The 24,647-nt window shown below is 61.1% G+C and overlaps 2 protein-coding genes across 8 annotated transcripts; both read left to right on the plus strand.

Moving 5' to 3' along the window:
• The first annotated feature begins 430 nt into the window (after positions 1–430).
• On the plus strand, positions 431–14,043 carry CHRNB1 (cholinergic receptor nicotinic beta 1 subunit). Of its 2 annotated transcripts, none has more exons than XM_039499894.1 (11): positions 431–522; positions 3,132–3,271; positions 4,476–4,520; positions 6,187–6,296; positions 6,424–6,532; positions 7,354–7,501; positions 9,527–9,718; positions 10,060–10,283; positions 10,830–11,002; positions 12,149–12,296; positions 13,755–14,043. In XM_039499894.1, exons 1-11 carry the CDS (start codon positions 471–473, stop codon positions 13,893–13,895), a joined length of 1,482 nt encoding a protein of 493 aa, XP_039355828.1. In that variant the 5' UTR covers positions 431–470; the 3' UTR covers positions 13,896–14,043. The 2 variants fall into 2 exon arrangements, with proteins under 2 accessions (XP_039355828.1, XP_039355829.1); XM_039499895.1 differs by having other exon boundaries at positions 7,381–7,501.
• A 2,867-nt stretch (positions 14,044–16,910) lies between these two features.
• LOC120381788 (thialysine N-epsilon-acetyltransferase-like) lies at positions 16,911–21,012 on the plus strand. 6 transcript variants are annotated; one of them, XR_005588152.1, is made up of 7 exons: positions 16,919–17,120; positions 17,803–17,854; positions 18,045–18,128; positions 18,719–18,820; positions 19,618–19,658; positions 20,109–20,353; positions 20,725–21,012. XR_005588152.1 is itself a non-coding variant. In XM_039499923.1 (6 exons), the coding sequence occupies exons 1-6, from the start codon at positions 17,058–17,060 to the stop codon at positions 20,737–20,739; spliced, it is 561 nt and encodes a 186-aa protein (XP_039355857.1). In that variant the 5' UTR covers positions 16,914–17,057; the 3' UTR covers positions 20,740–21,012. The 6 variants fall into 6 exon arrangements, 5 of the variants coding, with proteins under 5 accessions (XP_039355858.1, XP_039355857.1, XP_039355856.1 ...); XM_039499923.1 differs by lacking the exon at positions 19,618–19,658 and having other exon boundaries at positions 16,914–17,120; XM_039499925.1 differs by lacking the exon at positions 20,725–21,012 and having other exon boundaries at positions 20,109–20,406.
• The last annotated feature ends 3,635 nt before the right edge of the window (positions 21,013–24,647 follow it).

The raw sequence follows: 24,647 nt of genomic DNA on the forward strand, positions 1-24,647 counted from the left end.
TCTATCTATCCCCACCACCTCTATCTATCTATCTATCTATCTATCTATCCCCTCTATCTATCTATCTATCCCCTCCACCCCTCTATCTATCCATCTATCCCCCACCCCTCTATCTATCTATTCTATCTATCTATCCCCATCCACCCCCTCTATCTATCTATCTATCCCCTGCAGAGGGGTGTGGGTTTGAATCCTGCTGGGAACCCTTCACCTCCCCTAGCAGGCTCTGGGTCCCAAAGGGTTAAAGATCCCTCCCCCCCCCCAGTCCACAACCGGGGGCGCCTCCAGATTGCCCGCGGCTGCGATGGAACGTGGCCCCCACCCCCGCCCCGGAACTCTCCACCCCCCCCCCCCGCGACACACACTCCAGTGACAGCTGGTGGGACCAATGGGGTGGCGGGTGGGGGGCGGGCGGGCGCGCTGGGTGGCAGCTGGGCCTCAAGGAGACAGACGGACACACGGACGCAGCCATGGCGTGGGCGCCCCCAGTGCTGGTGATCCTCTGGCTTCTCCCGGCAGTGGGTAAGCTCAGCCCCCCCCCAGCCCCTGAGCCAGGCCCCAGCTAGAGAGCGGGGTGTGGGGCCAGAGATGGGGCCCTCCGGGTAGGGACAGACAGAGCCATGGGCACTGGGGCGAGAGATGGGGACAGAGATCTGATGTAGATGTGGGGGCGGTGGAGAGCTAGATAGCGGGTGTGTGGGGGGATGGATGGATGGGGTGGATGGGGATGAATGGGAGGGTTGGGGGATGGATGGATGGGGTGGATGGGGATGAATGGGCGAGTTGGGGATGGATGGATGGGGTGGATGGGGATGAATGGGCGGGTTGGGGGATGGATGGATGGATGGGGTGGATGGGGATGAATGGGAGGGTTGGGGGATGGATGGATGGATGGGGTGGATGGGGATGGATGGGAGGGTTGGGGGATGGATGGATGGGGTAGATGGGGATGAATGGGCGGGTTGGGGATGGATGGATGGATGGGGTGGATGGGGATGAATGGGTGGGTTGGGCGATGGATGGATGGGGTGGATGGGGATGAATGGGCGGGTTGGGGGATGGATGGATGGGGTGGATGGGGATGAATGGGCGAGTTGGGGGATGGATGGATGGTTGTATGGGGTGTATGGGGATGAATGGGCGGGTTGGGTGATGGATGGATGGATGGGGTGGATGGGGATGAATGGGAGGGTTGGGGGATGGATGGATGGATGGGGTGGATGGGGATGAATGGGCGGGTTGGGGGATGGATGGATGGGGTAGATGGGGATGAATGGGCGGGTTGGGGGATGGATGGATGGGTTAGATGGGGATGAATGGGCGGGTTGGGGGATGGATGGATGGATGGATGGAGGGGGATGAATGGGCGGGTTGGGGATAGATGGGGTGGATGGGGATGAATGGGCGGGTTGGGGGATGGATGGATGGGGTGGATGGGGATGAATGGGAGGGTTGGGGGATGGATGGATGGATGGATCATAGGGTGGATGGGGATGAATGGGAGGGTTGGGGGATGGATGGATGGATGGGGTGGATGAGGATGCATGGGTGGGTTGGGGGATGGATGGATGGATGGGGTGGATGGGGATGAATGGGTGGGTTGGGGATGGATGGATGGATGGGGTGGATGGGGATGAATGGGAGGGTGGGGGGATGGATGGATGGATGGGGTGGATGTGGATGAATGGGCGGGTTGGGGGATAGATGGGGTGGATGGGGATGAATGGGCAGGTTGGGGATGGATGGATGGGGTGGATGGGGATGAATGGGCGGGTTGGGGATGGATGGATGGGGTGGATGGGGATGAATGGGCTGGTTGGGGGATGGATGGATGGATGGATCATGGGGTGGATGGGGATGAATGGGAGGGTTGGGGGATGGATGGATGGATGGGGTGGATGGGGATGACTGGGCGAGTTGGGGGATGGATGGATGGATGGGGTGGATGGGGATGAATGGGCGGGTTGGGGGATGGATGGATGGATGGGGGTGGATGGGGAGGAAGGGGAGGGGTGGGGATGGATGGATGGATGGGGTGGATGGGGATGAATGGGAGGGTTGGGGGATGGATGGATGGATGGGGTGGATGAGGATGCATGGGTGGGTTGGGGGATGGATGGGGTGGATGGGGATGAATGGCGAGTTGGGGATGGATGGTTGGATGGGGTGGATGGGGATGAATGGGTGAGTTGGGGGATGGATGGATGGATGGGGTGGATGAGGATGCATGGGTGGGTTGGGGATGGATGGGGTGGATGGGGATGAATGGGCGGGTTGGGGGATGGATGGATGGATGGGGTGGATGGGGATGAATGGGAGGGTTGGGAGATGGATGGATGGATGGGGTAGATGGGGATGAATGGGAGGGTTGGGGATGGATGGATGGATGGGGTGGATGAGGATGCATGGGTGGGTTGGGGGATGGATGGGGTGGATGGGGATGAATGGGCGAGTTGGGGGATGGATGGATGGATGGGGTGGATGGGGATGAATGGGTGAGTTGGGGATGGATGGATGGATGGGGTGGATGGGGATGAATGGGCGAGTTGGGGGATGGATGGATGGATGGGGTGGATGGGGATGAATGGGTGAGTTGGGGGATGGATGGATGGATGGGGTGGATGGGGATGAATGGGCGAGTTGGGGGATGGATGGATGGATGGGGTGGATGGGGATGAATGGGAGGGTGGGGGATGGACGGATGGGGATGAATGGGGGGGATGGATGGATAGACAGAGGGTGTGTGGAGATGGATGTACGGGTGGGAGTGGATGGATAGATAGATCCTAGGGGTTGTGTGGGGATGGATAGATAGAGGGGTGTGGGGACAGACAGACTGAAGGCTCGGGGGGGACAGCCGGCCGGATGGATGGAGGGATGGATAGCTGTGTATGGGGATGGAGGGATGGAAGGATGGATGGATGGAGGGATGGATAGAGACATAGAGGTGTCTGGGTGGGGATGAATAGAGGGAACGTGTGGGGAGAGGGCAATGGATGGATGGATAGATAGTTGGCTCAGTAGTTACCTATGTCCCATGGAGCAGTACCAGGCTGCAGGGGTGTGTGATGGGGAACCACACACACACACACACACACACACACACACACACTCTTTCTCTCTCCCGGCAGTGGCGGGCGGCTTGGAGACCGAGGAGCGTCTCCTGGAGAAGCTGTTTGAGAACTACAACCCCAACGTCCGCCCCGCCCGCACCCTCACCGACAAGGTGTTCGTCCGGGTGGGCATGTCGCTCTCCCAGCTCATCAGCCTGGTGAGGAACCAGCGTTCTAGATCAGTCACACACACCCTGGAATGTTCTAGACCAGGTTCTAGGTTGTCCTACTGGGCCAGAGCTCCTGGTCCTTTGCTGGCAAAAAAAAAAGAGACCACGTTCTAAATTAATTTACACGTGGGATGGTGGATGAGCCACTCATACTGTTCTAGACCATGTTCTAGACCAGTCTAGTGCCTGTAGCTCCTGGTCCTCGATGGCCCCGAAGGGACTGCAATCTAGATTGGCTTTTTTGGGGGGAGGGGGTGTCTGGGCTGCTCAACCATCAAACCTTTTCTAGCTCAGCTGTGTGGCACGGCCAGGCGCGCTGCCCAGAGGCGACTCTCCTCTAGGCTCGCTCCCTGACGACGTTCCAGACTGGTTACCGAGGCTATTTCAGGCTGGGTTCTGGAGTGGCCTAGAACACAGCAACTCCTGATCGATACTGGCCAGTGGGTGCCGTGTTCTGAGGTGACCTCCTTGGCAGCAGCCTAGACCAATCACCCCCCGCCCCAGTGCTATCTAGAGCAGCCTAGAACAGGACCCTGTGTCCTAGATGGTCTCCCCAGTGACGTTCCAGAGCCGTTCTAGCCCATGTTCTAGAGCGGCCTAGCTCACCTCTGCTCCTGTGCTGCACCGACTGTGTTCTAGAGTAGCTTTCCGGTCGTTTCTTCCAGGCCAGGGCCCAAAGCCACGCTAGAGCGACCTAGAACGCGGTTGCTTCAGCTGTGACGCCCGGGCCTCTCGCTCTAGATTTCTTTCTTGAGGCAGCTAGCGCCCGTGGGGGCGGGGTGGGGGAGGGCAGCAGGACCCCCGGCTCTGGCAGGGAGAGGGTTAAGGACCTCCCGCCCGCCCCCTTGGCCCACAGACAGAGACAGCAGCTGTCACGGAGCCCGTCCCAGGCAGGTTATAAATAGCAGTGGACGGGGAAGGGGGGGAGGAAATGGGGCTGGAGGGGGAGGGGACGCTGGATACGTGCATGGGGTTGGCACATCTCAGCTCCATCTGCCCCCCCACCAAAAACCCACCCCCACTGGCGGGTCCCCCCGAAAGGGCCCTAGTCCTCCCAAGATCCCGCCACCGGGAGGGGCATTCTCAAGGGGGTTACATGGGGGCAGGTACCGATCCTGGGGAGGGGGCAGGATTCTGGAGGCGAAGGGGGTATCCCCCGAATGACTTTTTAACCTTTTCTCACCCCCCCCAGAACGAAAAAAACGAGGAGCTGACCACGAAGGTGTATATGGACCTGGTGGGTACCCCCCACCCCAAAATATTGCCATGCCTACTGCCCCCCCTCCCCCATATCCCATCCCAGATGGGGGGGGGGGGGCTGTTCCCCAGTCTGCCTCTTCGCACCTGGGCAGGTCGCTGGCGCCACCTGATGGCTGCTGGGGGGAAGTGCGGGGGTAGATTTCTGGTCGGGGGGGGCCTCTGTGGGTTATAAAAGGGGGGGATGAGGAAAGGTGCCCCAGCTCTGCCTCCTTACTTATAACAGGAGCCGGGCGGGGGGGCTGGTCCATTCCCAGCTCAGCCACAGACGGCGAGCAGGTCACTGCGTGCCTCAGTTTCCCTATTCGTGCCATGGGGCAAACAGCCCTGCCCGGCCTCACAGGATGGGGTGGGGCTGGGAGGACAAACACAGGGGGAGGAGCTTGCTTGCTTGCTTGCTTTCACACTCATCCAGTCTTTTTTCTTACTTTCTTTCACACTCGTCTTTTCTTTCTTTCTTTCTTTCTTTCACACTCATCTTTTCTTTTTCTTTCTTTCACACTCATCCATTCTTTTTCTTTCTTTCTTTCACATTCATCTTTTCTCTTTCTTTCTTTCTTGCATTCTTTCACACTCATCTTTTCTTTTTCTTTCTTTCTTTCACACTCATTCTTTCTTTCTTTCACACTCATCCATTCTTTGTTTCATGCTCTTTCTTTCTTTCACACTCATCCATTCTTTGTTTCATGCTCTTTCTTTCTTTCACACTCATCCATTCTTTTTTCTTACTTTCTTTCACACTCGTCTTTTCTCTTTCTTTCTTTCACACTCATCTTTTCTTTCTTTCTTTCACACTCATTATTTCTTTCTTTCTTTCTTTCACACTCATCCATTCTTTGTTTCATGCTCTTTCTTTCTTTCACACTCATCCATTCTTTTTTCTTTCTTTCTTTCACACTCATCTTTTCTTTCTTTCTTTCACACTCATTATTTCTTTCTTTCTTTCACACTCATCCATTCTTTGTTTCATGCTCTTTCTTTCTTTCACACTCATCCATTCTTTTTTCTTACTTTCTTTCACACTCATCTTCTTTCTTTCTTTCTTTCTTTCTTTCTTTCTTTCTTTCTTTCTTTCTCATCCTTGCATTCTTTCACACTCATCTTTTCTTTTTCTTTCTTTCACATTCATCTTTCTTTCTTTCTTTCTTTCTTTCTTTCTTTCACACTCATCCATTCTTTGTTTCATGTTCTTTTTTTCTTTCACACTCATCCATTCTTTTTTCTTACTTTCTTTCACACTCATCTTTCTTTCTTTCTTTCTTTCTTTCTTTCTCATCCTTGCATTCTTTCACACTCATCTTTTCTTTTTCTTTCTTTCACATTCATCTTTTCTCTTTCTTTCTTTCTTTCTTTCACACTCATCCATTCTTTGTTTCATGTTCTTTTTTTCTTTCACACTCATCCATTCTTTCTTTCTTTCTTTCTTTCTTTCTTTCTCATCCTTGCATTATTTCACACTCATCTTTTCTTTTTCTTTCTTTCTTTCACACTCATCCATTTTTTTCTTACTTTCTTTCATACTCTTTCTTTCTTTCTTTCTTTCTTTCTTTCTTTCTTTCCACTATTCCCTTCTTTCTTTCCTTCTTTCCCACTCACCCCTGTCTCTTTCCCCTCTCTGTCCACCCCTCCCTCTCGGCCGCACTCAGGAGTGGACGGACTATCGCCTGAGCTGGAACATGTCTGACTTCGACGACATCACGTCCATACGGACCTCGTCCGACAAAGTCTGGCTCCCGGATATCTACCTCATGAACAAGTGAGCCGGGCGGGGGGCCGGGGCCGGGGAGGGGGCAGCCCGAGGCCCCAGCACCAGCTGAGGGTCCTTCGCCCATGTGGTGCCCCCTCTTTCTTTCTTTCTTTCTTTCTTTCTTTCTTTCTTTCAGTAACGATGGGAACTTCGACATCGCCTTGGCTGTGAATGTTTTGGTCTCTCACATTGGGACCGTTCGCTGGCTTCCCCCAGCCCTGTACCGCAGCAGCTGCAGCATCCAGGTGAGCTGGGCGCGGTGCTGCAGAGGGGTCCCAGCAGGGGGCGCCGTACCGAGGGCTCCAGCAGGGGGGGCTGTTCAGAGGGGCCCAGCAGGGGGCAGAGGGGGCCAGCAGGGGGCGCCGTGGAGAGGGGGCCAGCGGGGGCGCCGTGCTGCAGGGGACAGAAGGATCCAGCAGGGGGCACCGTGCTGAGGGGGCCCAGCAGGGGGCAGAGGGGACCAATAGGGGGCGTGGTGCCGAGGGGCCCAGCAGGAGGCACGGTGCTGCAGGGGCCCAGCAGGGGACGCCATGCAGGGGGGGCCCAGCAGGGGGCGCAGTGCCTAGGGCTCCAGCAGGGGGTGCAGTGCTGCAGGGGCCCAGCAGGGGGTAGAGGGGCCCAGCAGGGGGCGCTGTTCAGAGGAGCCCAGCAGGGGGCGCGGTGCTGCAGGGGCCCAGCAGGGGTGCCCAGCAGGGGCGCCCAGCAGGGGGCGCCGTGCAGAGGGGGCCCAGCAGGGGGCGCCGTGCAGAGAGTCCAGCAGGGGGCGCCATGCAGCGGGGCCCAGCAGGGGGCGCTGTGCCGAGGGGGCCCAGCAGGGGGCGCGGTGCTGCAGGGGCCCAGCAGGGGGCGCCGTGCAGAGGGGTCCCAGCGGGGGGCGCTGTGCCGAGGGCCCAGCAGGGGGCGCGGTGCCGAGGGCCCAGCAGGGGGCGCCGTGCAGCGGGGGCCCAGCAGGGGGCGCCGTGCTGAGGGCCCAGCAGGGGGCGCCATGCAGAGGGGTCCCAGCAGGGGCACCATGCCGAGGGCCCAGCAGGGGGCGCCGCGTCCACGCCGTCTCTCCCCCGCCCAGGTGACCTACTTCCCCTTCGACTGGCAGAACTGCAGCATGGTGTTCCAGTCGTACGCCTACAGCGCCGCCGAGCTCGGCCTCCTGCACCCGCTGGGCGAGGACGGGCGCGAGGTGCGCGAGATCGTCGTCTTCGACAACACCTTCATCGGTGAGCCGGGCACGCCGCCCCCACAGCTACACACACACACACAGAGCTACGCATGCACAGCTACACACTGACACACACACAGAGACACGCAGACACACACAGCTATGCACAGACACCCACAGCTACACACACACAGCTACGCACAGACACACACACACAGCTACACACACAGAGCTACGCACAGCTACACACACACAGCTACACACAGACACACACACACACACAGCTACACACACACAGCTACACACAGACACACAGCTACGCACACACAGCTACGCACAGACACACACACAGCTACACACACACAGCTACACACAGACACACACACACAGCTACGCACAGACACACACACACAGCTACACACAGACACACACACACACACAGCTACGCACAGACACACACACACAGCTACACACTGACACACACACACAGAGACACGCAGACACACACAGCTACGCACAGACACCCACAGCTACACACACACAGCTACGCACAGACACCCACACACAGCTACACACAGACAGCTACACACAGACACACACACACAGCTACACACACACAGCTACGCACAGACACACACACAGAGCTACACACACACACAGAGCTACGCATGCACAGCTACACACTGACACACACACACAGAGACATGCAGACACACACAGCTACGCACAGACACACACAGAGCTACACACAGACACACAGCTACACACACACAGAGCTACGCATGCACAGCTACACACTCACACACACACAGACACACACACACAGCTACGCACACAGAGCTACACACAGACACACACACAGCTACACACACACAACCCCACCCACAGCTACACACACACAGCTACGCACACAGAGCTATACACAGACACACACAGCTACACACACACAGATACACACACACAGAGCTACGCATGCACAGCTACACAGAGAGACACGCAGACACACACAGCTACGCACAGACACACACACAACTACACACGCACACAGCTACACATAGACATACATACACAGCTACACACAGAGACACACATACACAGAGCTACACACGTGCACACAGCTGCACACAGAGACAGCTACACACAGAGAGACGCACACAGCTACATGCACACACAGAGCTACACATTCACACACATCACAGAGTCACACATGCACAATCACAACACACACAGAGCTACACAGACACACACATACACACAGCTATACACACAGAGCTACAAGTGCACAATCAAAACACACACCTACACAAACACACTCACAGCTACACATGAACACAACACACAGAGCTACACACACACAACCACAACACACACACAAATAGAGTTACACACACACCTACACTACACATGCACAGCCATGCACACAACACACGATCATCTCAAACACGCACAGAGCTACACACATGGCCATCTCTCTGTCACACACACACAGCCCGGCATGCACAACCACAACACACACAGAGCTACACAGAGAGAGAGAGAGGTACACACACACACAGCCATATCTCACATGCCACCACAACACACAGAGCAACACACATACATTGACAACCACTACATGCACACAGGAACAACCGCAACACACAGCTACACACACCCGCACAGTGTCACACACATGACCACAACACACCCAGAGCAATGCACACACACAGCCGTGATGCACACAACAAAACACACCCAGAGTGATACACAGACAAAGCCACAGCCCACACAGGCAGAATGACACCCAGCCGCGCCACAAACGCAGTGACACACGCACAAAGCCACCCCACACACAGAGTGACACACATAGAGCGACACACATACAACATGACACACAGCGCCAGCTATGCACACTCACCCACCCACACACACAGTTACTTGACACATAGACACAACCTGCACAGCATCACACAGCCAATCCCTGCATATTCAGTGATCCCACTACTGCCACCAATGGTCTCTGGGCCCCACTCCCCCGCCACTCCTAGTGGGGTGACTCCGGATTGGCACCTCTTTGCCCCTGACCCGCTTCTCTGCCCTCCAGACAACGGGCAGTGGGAGATCCGGCACAAGCCGGCGCGGCGCAACACGCTACCCGGGGAGCCACAACACGAGGACCTGACCTTCTACCTCATCATCCGCCGCAAGCCGCTCTTCTACATCATCAACGTCATCATCCCCTGCATCCTCATCACCATCCTGGCCATCTTCGTCTTCTACCTGCCCCCCGACGCCGGTGGGTGCCGGGCAGACGGGCACGGGCTGCCCCAGGGCAGTGGGGGGCGGGGGAAGGGCTGGACCCATTCCAGGGGGGCAGGAATCCAGTGCCAGGTTTTCCTCTCCTCCCAGGAACTGCCTCCTTTCCAGAGGGGCGAGGAATCCAGTGCCAGGACTCCGGTCTCCCTCAGCCGACCTGAGTCCATCCTAGATGGGCACCTTGGCAGACCAGACGCCAGGCTAGATGGGCACCAGAATCCCCTGTGCCTGGGGAGAGACCAGAGGCCAGGCTAGATGGCCACGGGTCTCCCAGTTCTCCCCGGGGCCCGGCTGAGCCCCACCTCCGCGGTCTCTGCGCAGGGGAGAAGATGACCCTCTCCATCTTCGCCCTGCTCACCCTCACCGTCTTCCTGCTGCTGCTGGCGGACAAGGTGCCGGAGACCTCGCTGGCCGTGCCCATCATCGTCAAGTACCTCATGTTCACCATGATCCTGGTGACCTTCTCCGTCATCCTCAGCGTGGTGGTGCTCAACCTGCACCACCGCTCGCCCAACACCCACGACATGCCCTTCTGGGTCCGGCAGGTAACGCGCCCCCTCCGCCCCCGGCTGCCCCCCGGCCCCAGGGCGGGGCCTGGCTGGCTCAGGGGGGCGGGGAATGGGGCAGGGGCCTGTCCCCTCTGGGGGGCGCCGGCTCCCACCCGGCCCCAGGGCAGGGACTGGCTGGCTCAGGGGGGCGGGGAATGGGGCAGGGGCCTGTCCCCTCTAGGGGGCGCTGGCTCCCACCCGGCCCCAGGGCAGGGACTGGCTGGCTCAGGGGGGCGGGGAATGGGGCAGGGGCCTGTCCCCTCTGGGGGGCGCCGGCTCCCACCCGGCCCCAGGGCAGGGACTGGCTGGCTCAGGGGGGCGGGGAATGGGGCAGGGGCCTGTCCCCTCTGGGCGCTGCTCCCCCCGGCCCCCAGGGGGGGCGGGACTGGCTGGGGGGGGGGGGGCAGGGGAGGGCCTGGCTGGGCTGGGGGGGCGCCAGCCCCCACGGCCCCAGGGCGGGGCGGGACTGGCTGGGGAATGGGGCAGGGGCCTGTCCCCTCTGGGGGGCTCATGGAAGGGTCCTGGATTCTCTCTCCTGGGCAGATTTTCATTCACCGGCTCCCACGGTACCTGGGGCTGCAGCGGCCGAAACCGGAGGCTGTCCTGAAACCGCCCCCGGCCCCCAGACGGGAACTGGGGGTCAAGAGCAACCGAGGCACGGACGAGTATTTCATCCGCAAGCCCACCTGTGACTTCCTCTTCCCCAAGCCCAGCAGGTCGGATGGGGGGCGCTGTGGGGCAGGGAGCGGGGTGGGGGGCTCAGCAGGGGGCGCTCTCCCCTGGCAGGCAGGGCTGGCCCTAGGGCGGCGCTAGGGGGCGCTGTGTGGGGCAGAGTTTTTCAGCATTTTCTTCCGTCTCTCTGAATTCCCCTGTGGAGTTTCAGCCAGATGCGAGGTTCCCCTTTCCTTCCGGGCCTAAAAGGCTGTGCAGGTGTTAAGCAGCCCTCGTGCCCTGCCCCAGAGGTGGCTGCATCTCAGCACCAGGTGAGGGGTCCCTGGGTAACCGGCCGCCCCGCCCCAGAGGTGGGCGCATCTCAGCGCCGGGCGAGGGGTCCCTGGGTAACCAGCCGCCCCGCCCCAGAGGTGGGCGCATCTCAGCGCCAGGTGAGGGGTCCCTGGGTAACTGGCCGCCCCGCCCCAGAGGTGGGCGCATCTCAGCACCAGGTGAGGGGTCCCTGGGTGACCGGCCACCCCGCCCCAGAGGTGGGCGCATCTCAGCACCAGGGAGGGGTCCCTGGGTAACCGGCCGCCCCGCCCCAGAGGTGGGCTCATCTCAGCACCGGACGAGGGGTCCCTGGGTAACCGGCCGCCCCGCCCCAGAGGTGGGCGCATCTCAGCGCCGGGCGAGGGGCCCCTGGGTAACTGGCTGCCCCGCCCCAGAGGTGAGCGCATCTCAGCGCCAGGTGAGGGGTCCCTGGGTCACCGGCCGCCCCGCCCCAGAGGTGGCTGCATTACAGCGCCGGGCGAGGGGTCCCCGGGTAACCGGCCGCCCCGCCCCAGAGGTGGGCGCATCTCAGCACCGGGTGAGGGGTCCCTGGGTAACCGGCCGCCCTGCCCCAGAGGTGGGCGCATCTCAGCGCCGGGCGAGGGGCCCCTGGGTAACTGGCTGCCCCGCCCCAGAGGTGGCTGCATCTCAGCACCGGGCGAGGGGTCCCTGGGTCACCGGCCGCCCCGTCCCAGAGGTGGCTGCATCTCAGCACCGGGTGAGGGGTCCCTGGGTAACCGGCCGCCCCGCCCCAGAGGTGGGCGCATCTCAGCGCTGGGTGAGGGGTCCCGGGGTAACCGGCCGCCCCGCCCCAGAGGTGGGCGCATCTCATGGGCCCCTGTGGAGGTCTTCCCGGCAATTCCCGGTGATCCCTTCAGGTTTTCCCAGGACCCCTTCTCGCAGGACCTGAGGCGGTTCATCGACGGGCCGAGCGAATGCCTCGTCCTGCCGCCCGACCTCAAGTCCGCCATGGACGCCGTCACCTACATCGCCCGGCAGCTGCAGGGCCAGGAGGACTACGACACGGTGAGTGGGGAGCGGCCGCCTGCCCATCACCCGTGGACTCTGGCTCCGTCCCCAGCCAACGCCCCCCTCCCCCGGTCCCTGGGATCGGAGCTTGTCTGTCCAGCACCAAGCACAGTGGGCCGGTTTGGGAGGGTCGCTGGGGGAGCGTTGGGGGCCCCTATGGGTCAGGGTTAAGGGGGGGCCAGTGGGGCAGGCTTGGAGGGTGGGGAAGATTGGGGGCGTTGGTGGGGCCGGCTTGGCCCAATGGGGCAGGTTTGGGGGGATCCGTGGGGCAAGCTTAGGGGCCAAGGGGTCAAATTGAGGGGGGCCTGAGGCAGGACTAGGGGGCTGGTGGGGCGGGGTTAGAGGCCAGTGGGTCAAGTTTAGGGGGGGATCTTAGGGGATCTGTGGGTCAGGGTTAAGGGGGCCAATGGGGCAGGCTTGGGGGTTGGGGAGGTTTATGGGGTCAGTGGGGCAGGGTTGGGGCTCACAATGGAGCAGGGTTATGGGGCAGACAAGGCAGACTTAGGGGGTGGTGGGGAGGTTTATGGGGATCAGTGGGGCAGGGTTGGGGCCGGCACTGGGGCAGGGTTATGGGCCGCCAATGGGACAGAGTTAGGGGCTGGTGGGAAGGTGTATGGGGATCAGTGGGGCAGGGTTGGGGCCCACAATGGAGCAGGGTTATGGGGCAGACAAGGAGGCAGACTTAGGGGCTGGTGGGAAGGTGTATGGCGATCAGTGGGGCAGGGTTGGGGGCTGCAGTGGGGCAGGGTTATGGGGCAGACAAGGAGGCAGACTTAGGGGGTGGTGGGGAGGTTTATGGGGATCAGTGGGGCAGGGTTGGGGCCCACAATGGAGCAGGGTTATGGGGCAGACAAGGAGGCAGACTTAGGGGGTGGCGGCGAGGTGTATGGCGGTCAGTGGGGCAGGGTTGGGGGCTATGATAGGGCAGGGTTATGGGCCGCCAATGGGACAGACTTAGGGGGTGGTGGGGAGGTATGGGGATCAGTGGGGCAGGGTTGGGGGCTGCAGTGGGGCAGGGTTATGGGCCGCCAATGGGACAGACTTAGGGGCTGGTGGGAAGGTGTATGGGGATCAGTGGGGCAGGGTTGGGGGCTGCAGTGGGGCAGGGTTATGGGGCAGACAAGGAGGCAGACTTAGGGGCTGGTGGGAAGGTGTATGGGGATCAGTGGGGCAGGGTTGGGGGCTGCAGTGGGGCAGGGTTATGGGCCGCCAATGGGACAGACTTAGGGGGTGGTGGGGAGGTGTATGGGGGTCAGTGGGGCAGGGTTGGGGGCTGCAGTGGGGCAGGGTTATGGGGCAGACAAGGAGGCAGACTTAGGGGCTGGTGGGGAGGTTTATGGGGGGTCAGTGGGGCAGGGTTGGGGGTCACTAGGTGCACCTACTTGGCAGAGCGTTAGGGGGCTGCAAGGAGCAGCCCCCCATGTCACTCCCCCCGGGACCCCCATCTCCCCCCAGCTCAAGGAGGACTGGCAGTACGTGGCGATGGTCGTCGACCGTCTCTTCCTCTGGACGTTCATCACCTTCACCAGCGTCGGGACCCTCACCATCTTCCTCGACGCCAGCTACAACCTGCCCCCCGCGCACCCCTTCCCGTGAATCCGGAGTCACTCCCAATCGCGTTCACACCCCGCCGGGGGGGGCAGCGGAGTGACTCCGGATTGGGGGGGAGTCAGTGCTGCCCGTGACCTCCAGAGGGCGCTGTGAGGTGCTGGTTGTTTTCTGAGGCTGAATAAATCCCCCCGTTTGGTTCACAGTAAAAACGGGTCCTTCGGCTTCATTGAATCCGGTGTATGGTGGGTTAGAGCAGGGGGGGCTGGGAGCCCGGACTCCTGGGTTCTCTCCCCGGCTCCGGGAGGGGAGTGGGGGCTGGTGGGTTAGAGCGGGGGTGGGGCTGGGAGCCAGGACTCCTGGGTTCTCTCCCCGGCTCTCAGAGGGGAGTGGGGGCTGGTGGTTAGAGCAGGAGGGGCTGGGAGCCAGGACTCCTGGGTTCTCTCCCCAGCTCTGGGAGGGGAGTGGGGGCTGGTGGTTGGAGAAGGGGGGCTGGGAGCCAGGACTCCTGGGTTCCCTCCCCGGCTCTGGGAGGGGAGTGGGGGCTGGTGGGTTAGAGCAGGGCGCGCGGGGAGCTAGGCCTCCTGGGTTCTCTCCGGGCTCGGGGAGAGGAGTAGGGGCGGGTGGGTTAGCGCAGGGGGGGCGGGGAGCCAGGACTCCTGGGTTCTCTCCCCGGCTCTGGGAGGAGTGGGGCTGGTGGGTTAGAGCAGGGGCTGGGAGCCAGGACTCCTGGGTTCTCTCCCGGCTCTGGGAGGAGTGAGGGCTGGTGGGTTAGAGCGGGGGCAGGAGCCAGGACTCCTGGGTTCTCTCCCGGCTCCGGGAGGGGAGTGGGGGCTGGTGGGTTAGAGCGGGGGTGGGGGTGGGAGCCTGGAGTCCTGGGTTCTGTCCCCGGCTCTCTGTGGGGTGGGGGGGCTGGTGGTTAGAGCAGGTGGGGCTGGGAGCCAGGACTCCTGGGTTCTCTCCCCTGCTCTGGGAGGGGAGTGGGGCTGGTGGGTTGGAGCAGGGGCTGGGAGCCAGGACTCCTGGGTTCTCTCCCGGCTCTGGGAGGAGTGGGGCTGGTGGGTTAGAGCAGGGAGCTGGGAGCCAGGACTCCGGGGTTCTCTCCCCGGCACTGGGAGGGGAGTGGGGGCTGGGAGCCAGGACTCCTGGGTTCTCTCCCCGGCTCTGGGAGGGGAGTGGGGGCTGGTGGGTCAGAGCAGGGGGGGCTGGGAGCCCGGACTCCTGGGTTCTCTCCCCGGCTCTGGGAGGGGAGTGGGGGCTGGGGGGTTAGAGCAGGGGGGGCTGGGAGCCAGGACTCCTGGGTTCTCTCCCCGGCTCTGGGAGGGGAGTGGGGGCTGGTGGGTCAGAGCAGGGGGGGCTGGGAGCCAGGACTCCTGGGTTCTCTCCAGCGGCGCACGGCGGAGGGGCGCAGAACAAGACTGATTTTTCTCGCCTCCCTCCCCAACCGGGTCGGGCTCGTTGCCTCCCTGCGGGCGGCTCCCTGGAGAACAGGAACCCCGATACCTGCAGCCCCCCCCCCCGGCCACCCCTTTCCGCGTGCGCCGGGACTTGGTCTGCAGCGATTCCAGGCCCCGGCTCCAGGGCCGCCTGCGGCCTGAGCCAGCCCAGGGCGGGAGGGGGGAACGGGGCAAAATGTGAAAAATCGGGACGTGGGGGGGGTTATACAGGAAAAAGCCCCGAACGTCGGGCCCGGCCCGGTGCGGATCGTGGAGCTCCTGGGGGCTGAGCCGGCTCCGGCAAGGGGGGACGTTGGGCTCCCGGCTCCCGGCAGGGTTTGGAGGGGAGGCTACGAACGGGTGTGGGGGGGGGCAGCTTGGCTGCGTGGGTCTAAGCACCGCCCCAAGCCAGTGGCCCAGAGGATTCAGGGGGCCTGGGGCAAATTGACCCACTTTCCGCCCCCCTGGCGGCCCCGTCGCACGCGGGGGCCGCCCTGGGGCCGCTGCGGTTCGTGCCGCGGGGGGAGCGGCGCCCGCACCTTGTGGCACGGCCGGGCAGGCTCGGCGGGGGCCGCCCACGGGCACACGGAGCCCCTGCCGGGCCGGCCCCGGCTCTGCCCTCCTGGGTCCGCGCCGGTGCTGGAGGCGGGAGCTGAGCCTCGGCTGAGGCGCGGCCAGGAGCCCTGCCGCTTCCCCCGACCCAGCGAGCGGGGAGCGGGCGGAGTCAGCACTGGTGGGGGGGGGGAGCCCAGGGCTCGGGCGCCAGGGGGGCACTGGTAGGGGGGGAAGGTGAGAGCCCAGGGCTGGGGTGGGGGGGCAGCCAGAATTTCCTGGGGATTTCTTAGCAAACAGGCGTCCTTAGTGCGAACACAAAAGCTCATGATTGAACCGGGAACAGAAACAAACGCTCTGATTGTTGGTGCTTCAAACAATATTTTTTTCCCCCAAAGACCCCCCGGTGCAAAGGGATCCTGTGATTCAAATGCAGAAACTTTCTGTTAACAATTCTGCTTCTTATGGACGTCGTTTTACAAAGTAACGACTATGAAATTATATGGAGGGCGAAAAAAATAGCTAGTTACGGCTGTGGTTCTCTCCCCGGCTCTGGGAGAGGAGTGGGGGCTGGTGGGTTAGAGCAGGGGTGGCTGGGAGCCAGGACTCCTGGGTTCTCTCCCCAGCTCTGGGAGGGGAGTGGGGGCTGGGGGGTTAGAGCGGGGGGGGCTGGGAGCCAGGACACCTGGGTCCTCTTCCCGGCTCTGGGAGGGGAGTGGGGGCTGGTGGGTCATAGCAGGGGGAGCCAGGACTCCTGGGTTCTCTCCCTGGCTCTGGGAGGGGAGTGGGAGCTCATGGGTTAGAGCAGGGGGGACTGGGAGCCAGGACTCCTGGGTTCTCTCCCCGGCTCTGGGAGGGGAGTGGGGGCTGGTGGGTTAGAGCAGGGGTGACTGGGAGCCAGGACTCCTGGGTTCTCTCCCTGGCTCTGGGAGGGAAGTGGGGGCTGGTGGTTAGAGGAGGGGGGGCTGGGAGCCAGGACTCCTGGGTTCCATTAGCTATTTCCGTGTTGAAAGCGGGAGGTAGGGCCTCTTTCACGGGGGGGTTGTGCCCCATGGAAAGTAGGACGGGGCATAGGGTGTGGGGCCAATTGCATGCTGGGAAATGCAATAAATTCTCTCCAGTCGGCAGCTCCCCCCGCCCCCCGGCTGAGCCGCAGGGAGGGGCGGGGGGCTGCTCCCTCCCGCCGTGACTTTGAACCCAGGCGATCGGCTCGGGAGAGGGAATGGAGTGTGTGCTCCGGCCCTGCAAGGCTGAAGACTGCGCGGACGTCATGCGGATGATAAAGGTAAGGGGGGAACCCAGGAGTCCTGGCTCCCAGCCCCCCCTGCTCTAACCCACCAGCCCCCACTCCCCTCCCAGAGCCGGGGAGAGAACCCAGGAGTCCTGGCTCCCAGCCCCCCCTGCTCTAACCCACCAGCCCCACTCCTCCCAGAGCCAGGAGAGAACCCAGGAGTCCTGGCTCCCAGCCCCTGCTCTAACCCACCAGCCCTCACTCCTCACAGAGCCGGGGAGAGAACCCAGGAGTCCTGGCTCCCAGCCCCCCCTGCTCTAACCCCCAGCCCCCCCTCCCCGCACAGAGCCGGGGAGAGAACCCCGGAGTCCTGGCTCCCAGCCCCCCCTGCTCCAACCCACCAGCCCCCACTCCCCTCCCAGAGCCGGGGAGAGAACCCAGGAGTCCTGGCTCCCAGCCCCCCCTGCTCTAACCCACCAGCCCCCGCTCCCCTCCCAGAGCTGGGGATAGAAGGGGGAGCATGTGGGGGGGAGCTTTGCGTGTGCAGAATGGGGGGCTGGGCAGAGGGAAAGGAATTTGGGGAGACTGGGTGGAGAAGGGATTTCTTGGAGGCTGGAGGGAGGGTTTGGGGGGCTGGGAGAGGAATTGTGGGGCAGGGATGGAGAGGGGACTTGGGGGGAGATTTGGGGGGGTTGGTTGGGGGGGCTAATCCAGGGGTTTCCTTTCTGCCCCCCAGGAGCTGGCAGAGTTTGAGAAGCTCCCGGACCAGGTAGAAATCAGCGACCGAGGTGAGCCCTCCCCCCGGGGGACCTGGGCACGCACCCCCTCTTCGGGGGCAGGAGGAGGGGAGAGCGAGTGGCTTTTGATGGTGTCCCAATTTGGGAGGTGGGGGGGTCCTGCCTGCGAGTGACAACGGGGTTCTCTCTCCTCCCCTTCCCCCCATGTCCACCCCCCCGTCACCCCAATATCCTCCCCCAGTGCTCCGGGAAGACGGTTTCGCCGACGACCCTTTCTACAGATGCCTGGTGGCGGAGGTCCCGCCCGAGCACCGGAGTCGAGACGGTAAGGCCCCCCCATCCCAGCAATGCCCCAGGGGGGGTACCCCCCCAGGCACCTGTGGGGTCCAGAATCCCATCACAGTCATGATCTGGGGGACCCCAAGAGGCCGAAGCCAGCCCAGCCCAGCTCCGTGGCAGATTGGGGGAACCCAGCCCCCCGCATCCTCAGTTTTCCCTGATACACTTAGCTTCTCCCCACTTCTCTAACCCACCAGCCCCCCCCAGAGCAGGGGAGAGAACCCAGGAGTCCTGGCTCCCAGCCCCCCCTGCTCTAACCCACCAGGCCCCACTCCCCTCCCAGAGCCGGGGAGAGAACCCAGGAGTCCGGGCTCTCAGCCCCCCCTGCTCTAACCCACCAGTCCCCACAGCAGGGGATAGACTTGGGGGTGCCTGGGGAGCTCTGGGGATGGAGAATGGGGGGCTGAGAGCAGGGAAGGGAATTTGGGGGGGCACGGAGGTGGGGAATTGGGGGCCGGGTGGAGAAGGGATTTCTCGGAGGCTGGGGGGAGGGTTCGGGGGGGCTGGGAGAGTACAAGGAAGTTGGGGGGGGGGGTTAAGGTGGGGGCAGCTGTTGGATTTTGTTCCCCACCCCAGGACACACCGTCGTGGGGTACGGCCTCTATTTCTTCACCTACAGTACCTGGAAAGGCAGGAACATCTACATGGAAGACTTGTACGTCATGCCTGAGTTCAGAGGTAGGGAACGGGGGGAGAACGGGATCGTTTTGGGGTCCCCCCCAGAGACAGTCCCTGCGATGCCTGTAAGGCATCCCCCTGCTCTAACCCACCAGCCCCCACTCCCCTCCCAGAGCTGGGGGGAGAACCCAGGAGTCCTGGCTCCCAGCCCCCCCTGCTCTAACCCACTAGCCCCCACTCCCCTCCCAGAGCCGGGAGAGAACCCAGGAGTCCTGGCTCCCAGCCCCCCCTGCTCTAACCCACTAGCCCCCACTCCCCTCCCAGAGCCGGGAGAGAACCCAGGAGTCCTGGCTCCCAGCACCCCTGCTCTGACCCACCAGCCCCCACTCCCCTCCCAGAGCCGGGAGGGAACCCAGGAGTCCTGGCTCCCAGCCCCCCCTGCCCGAACCCACCCCCCCCCCCTCCCCTCCCAGACCCGGGAGAGAACCCACGCGTCCTGGCTCCCAGCCCCTGCTCTAACCCACCAGCCCCCACTCCTCCCAGAGCCGGGAGAGAACCCAGGAGTCCCTGGCTCCCAGCCCCCACTGCTCTAACCCACTAGCCCCCACTCCCCTCCCAGAGCCGGGGAGAGAACCCAGGAGTCCTGACTCCCAGCCCCCAGCTCTAACCACCAGCCCCCACTCCCCTCCCAGCCCGGGGAGAGAACCCAGGCATCCGGGCTCCCAGCCCCCCCTGCGCTAACCCACCCGCTCCCCTCCTGGAGCCGGGGAGAGAACCCAGGAGTCCTGGCTCCCAGCCCCCCCCAGCTCTAACCACTAGACCCTGCTGTTAACTTACTGATTTCTCTACCCACGCAGGTAAAGGGATTGGCAAGAAGCTTATGAGTAAAATTGCAGAGGTAACAGGATGTTGGTCCCTTTCTGGTCCCTTCCTTTCCTTGGTCTCAGATTGCAAGGCAGCCCCCTAGGGGTATCATTGTTCCCGCTTATACCCTGGGGGAAACTGAGGCACTGGCCTGGCTCCCAGCCTCTCTTGCTCTAACCACCAGCCCCCACTCCCCTCCCCGAGCTGTGAGAGAACCCAGGAGTCCTGGCTCCCAGCCCCGCCTGCTGTAACCACCAGCCTCCACTCCCCTCCCCGAGCGGGGGAGAGAACCCAGGAGTCCTGGCTCCCAGCCCCCCTGCTCTGACCCACCAGCCCCCACTCCCCTCCCAGAGCCGGGGAGAGAACCCAGGAGTCCTGGCTCCCAGACCCCCCTGCTCTAACCACCAGCCCCCACTCCCCTCCCAGAGCCGGGGAGAGAACCCAGGAGTCCTGGCTCCCAGCCCCCCCTGTTGATCCTTCTCAGATCGGCGTGGAGAACAGATGCTCCCAGATGAAGTTTGTGGTGCTGGACTGGAATCGAGCGGCCATCGACTTCTACCGGGGCCACGGGGCGGTGGACCTCACGGCCGCGGAGGGCTGGCACTTCTTCCACGTCGAAGGAGATGCCCTGAAGCAGCTAGCGCGGGGGCAGCTGGGACAGTGACGTGGCCACCAGCCCCCACTCCCCTCCCAGCACCGGGGAGAGAACCCAGGAGTCCGGGATCCCAGGCCCCCCTGCTCTGACCCACCAGCCCCGCTCCTCCCCGCGCCGGGAGAGAACCCAGGAGTCCTGGCTCCCAGCCCCCCCTGCTCTGACCCACCAGCCCCCACGCCCCTCCCAGCGCCGGGGAGAGAACCCAGGAGTCCTGGCTCCCAGCCCCCCCTCAACCCACCGGACCCCACTCCCCTCCCAGAGCCAGGGAGAGATCCCAGGAGTCCTGGCTCCCAGCCCCCCCTGCGAAGACCCACCAGCCCCCACTCCCCTCCCAGAGCCGGGGAGAGAACCCAGGAGTCCTGGCTCCCAGCGCCACCTGCTCTAACCACCAGCCCCCACTCCCCTCCCAGCACCGGGGAGAGAACCCAGGAGTCCGGGATCCCAGGCCCCCCTGCTCTGACCCACCAGCCTCCACTCCCCTCCCAGTGCCGGGAAGAGAACCCAGGAGTCCGGCCTCTCACTCCTCTGCACTTCATAGATGCTCCTGTAAAACGCCTTTCTGCTGATCGATTTCTGTGGGGGGGGGTTGGTTTCGGGGTCAGACAAGGCTCTGGGAATGAGGATGGTGGGAGGGCCCAGCCCCCCAGCTGCGGGGGGTCTCTAGATCCACTGGGGTCCCGTCTCCCAGCAAGCCCCTGCCTCTAGTGCTTGGAATAAAACCACGGGGAACAAATATTTGTCTGTGTGTAAATCAGTCTCCTCCAGGAATGGCGGAGTGGGAGTTGGGGGCAGACTCAACTAATATCCGTTGGACAGTAGGGGACTCGCCCATGGGGAAGTTGCAGTAGAGGGAGTATGACACACAGTGTCCAAATCATCCCGCAGTGGGCTTGGCTCTCCCGGTCATAGGGGGTCCGGGTAGGGCCCTGGTCATGGTCATGAGACCGTCCTTATGTTCACGGTGCTCTGACCCAGGGCCTGGGGCCGACTTCAAAGCTGCAGAACGAGGACCATGCTTTATGACTCTGGGTCGGTGGCTCCTGATTATAGGAGCTCCTGGGGGAAGGCAGGGATAGAACCCAGGAGTCCTGGCTCCCAGCCCGCCCTGCTCTAACCCACCAGCCCCCGCTCCCCTCCCAGAGCTGGGGAGAGAACCCAGGAGTCCTGGCTCCCGCCCCCCCTTGCTCTAACCCACCAGCCCCCACTCCCCTCCCAGAGCCGGGGAGAGAACCCAGGCGTCCTGGCTCCCAGCCCCCCACGCCCTTCTAACCACTCGACCCTCCTTCCAGGAGGCCTGGCCGGGGAGATCACAATCATCTGTCCTGGCCTTGGAATCTAGAAATCTACCCATGTATTTATTAAATAAAACCCTACCAAAACAAGCCCCTGCGAGGCCACGCCCCTCTTTCTCCAGGAGCGGACAGTCGCGCGTCCGAGACGGGGCCTGGTGGCTTCATGGCCTGCGGGAAGGAGCTCGGCTGCTCCCGGGATCAACCAGGCGGGAACCCCAGGGAAGTCCCGTGGCCCCTACGTGACCACAGATTGTCACCTTAGAATGTATATGTTTAAGGGGGGAGGGGCACGGTAGAAGAACCCATACAGAGGAGAAGCGCCTATAGGGAAGAACCTGTGGAGAGGAGAGGAGCCTATAGAGAAGAGCCCATAGAGAGGTGAAGAACCTATAGAGAAGAGCCTATAGAAAGGTGAATAGCCCATAGAGAAGGACCCATAGAGAAGAAAAGAGCCTATGCAGTGGTGAAGAGCATATAAAAAAGAGAAGAGCCTATAGAGAAGAGCCTATGGAGAGGTGAAGGACCCATAGAGAAGGATCTGTGGAGAGGAGATGAGCCCATAGAGAAGGACCTATAGAGAAAAGAGCCTATAGAGAAGAACCTATAGAGAAGAGAGGAGCCTATATAAAGGTGAAGAGCCCATAGAGAAGGACCCATAGAGAATAAAAGAGCCTATAGAGAAGAGAAGAGCCTATGGAGTGGTGAAGAGCACATAGAGAAGAACCTATAGACTAGACAAGAGCCCATACAGAAGGACCCATAGAGAAGAGAAGGACCCATGGAGAAGAGCCTATAGAGAGGTGCAGCGCTCATAGAGAAGGACCCACGGAGAAGAGAAGAGCCTATAGAGAAGGACCCATAGAGAAGAGCCTATAGAGAGGTGAAGGACCCATAGAGAAGGACCTGTGGAGAGGAGAGGAGCACATAGAGAAGGACCTATAGAGAATAAAAGAGCCTATAGACAGGTGAAGAGCCTATGGAGTGGTGAAGAGCACATAGAGAAGGACCTATAGACAAGAGAAGAGCCCATACAGAAGGACCCATAGAGAAGGACCCCTATAGAGAGGTGCAGCGCTCATAGAGAAGGACCCACGGAGAAGAGCAGACCCTACAGAGCAGCACTGCAGCAAGGTGTCTAGACGCTGGCACAACCGCTGCCTATATATTTTCCCCCCTTCCTACGCAGCTGGGGACCCGGCGGTGGCATTCCAAGCGGACAACCTTTCCAGACCTCGTCGCATTCCAGGTCTGTCTCCCCACACATCCTGGGGCGCGTGCACGCCTCTCCGCATTTCCCAAGGCCCCTCTCTTGTTCCCTGTCTGCCACAGCTTAATAACGCCTGGTTCTTTCAGGCGAGGAGTCGCAACAGCCGTCATGACCCTCAAGGACAGTGGCCATCTTGGCCGGCGCTAAGGACCGAATCAGGGCGAATTCCCCCAGCACTTGGGGTCCTCAAAATGGCCATCGGAAAGTGTGACCGGTTGTGACGAAAGCTCTCACTTTAGTCCTCCAACAGAACATCTCTCCAAGTCCCGTTAAGATGCAGTGTGTTTCCCACAGCATCTTCCAACACAACCCCACAAGGAGGTTCCAATGAAGGTCAAAACGTTCCGTTTCTACCTTAGTAGAACAGAACATTTTTTTGTGCCTGGCAGGGGGTTGGTGTGGTATAAAATCAAGGCTCCAGTACAAAAATTGTGGGCGTTGTGTGTTGCGGGGGAACTTTAAAACGTCTCCAAATTGGAACAACAACGTCCATGAATAAACTTAAGTTGGGAGGTTTCGAACAATCCGAGTGGGTGTAGTAGAATAACTTCTAATAGATGTAACAAGGAGAGCAGAGGGAAACCCGAGACTTCAGATGGATCTTGATAAATTGATGACTGGGGTTATATGCTGCCATCGCCTGGACCGGATGACCCAGGAGACCTTTCCAGTCCTATATAAATATTGGGATTTCTCAAACAAACTTCTGAGGCTTCAACTAGCTCTCCTAGATCTGGCTGGAGTGCCTGGTGGGTGAATTTTGGCAGCCTACATTATCAAGGATGTCTGAGGTCCTTTGATCCTTTGGCTGTGAATCTGCTACTGGCCGCAGTGGCTAGCAGATATTCTGGGCCTCGTGGGGCTGCCTCTCTGAGGAGACAGGGGCGACTTGAGTCAGGGGTACCCTTGTTTATAACCATCTACAAAGTTCTGCTTCCCTGAACGCAGAAAGAGCAACCGGTGCTCTGGCTTTCTGGCCTGGAGTGCCCAAAAGGCAGTGTGGGCTAGTGAACAGAGCACTGAACGGGGACACGTGAAAGGTCACCCAGATCTTCCAAGTCCCTTTACGTGCCTCCATTTTCCCATCTGCAAAATGGAGATGATATTGACCTTCTCTAAAGCACCTGGAGATCTATAGATGAAAACAGCCAGGTATTAAATTCCTTCTCCTGGCTTCCTCTGATTACAGGCTGCTGCAATCGCCAAGGCAATCTCCAAGCAGCAGACTGCCTTGGGCAGTCATCTCCCCCACATTCTATTGCTCTCTCACACCTTAAAGGGGCTTAATTGCTCCTTCTGAGCCTTGGGCCATAATGGCACAGCCGTGGGCCATAATGAGGGTCTGTGGATCCAAGACTCCACTGTGTCTGGTTCTGTCCCGCTTCTTCCTCTTGCAGGTGGTGAAGATCCGCCTGGGATGGAGCTGGCATTGATTTTGCTGGTGGCAGCAGCTGTCGTTATGGCTCTCTCATCTTCGTGGTCAAAACACGTGGCCGCTCGGCCCCGCAAGTGGGCGTGTGATTTCCGTCTTTCTGGGCAATAAAGAGTGAGGAGAAACTGGCTCCGACGTCTGATTTCAATAGACTGTGTTGGGGGGGTTCACCTTGGGAACTGGTGTGGAAGGTCTATGGGAAATTCACACCCTGAACGGGGAAAAGAAACAGATTTGGACAAAAATCTGGATCCCTCCCTCCCCTCAAACAAAACAACAAACCCGTGGTGGGAGGGGACTGGAGTGTGGGCAGATCAGAGTCCTGTTAGCAAGATGGAGATGGGTGCCCTATCCTCCAGGAACGTATTTAATTCTTT

This window comes from Mauremys reevesii, linkage group 14 (genome assembly GCF_016161935.1).
Source record: "Mauremys reevesii isolate NIE-2019 linkage group 14, ASM1616193v1, whole genome shotgun sequence".
NCBI classification, from domain to species: Eukaryota; Metazoa; Chordata; order Testudines; family Geoemydidae; genus Mauremys; species Mauremys reevesii.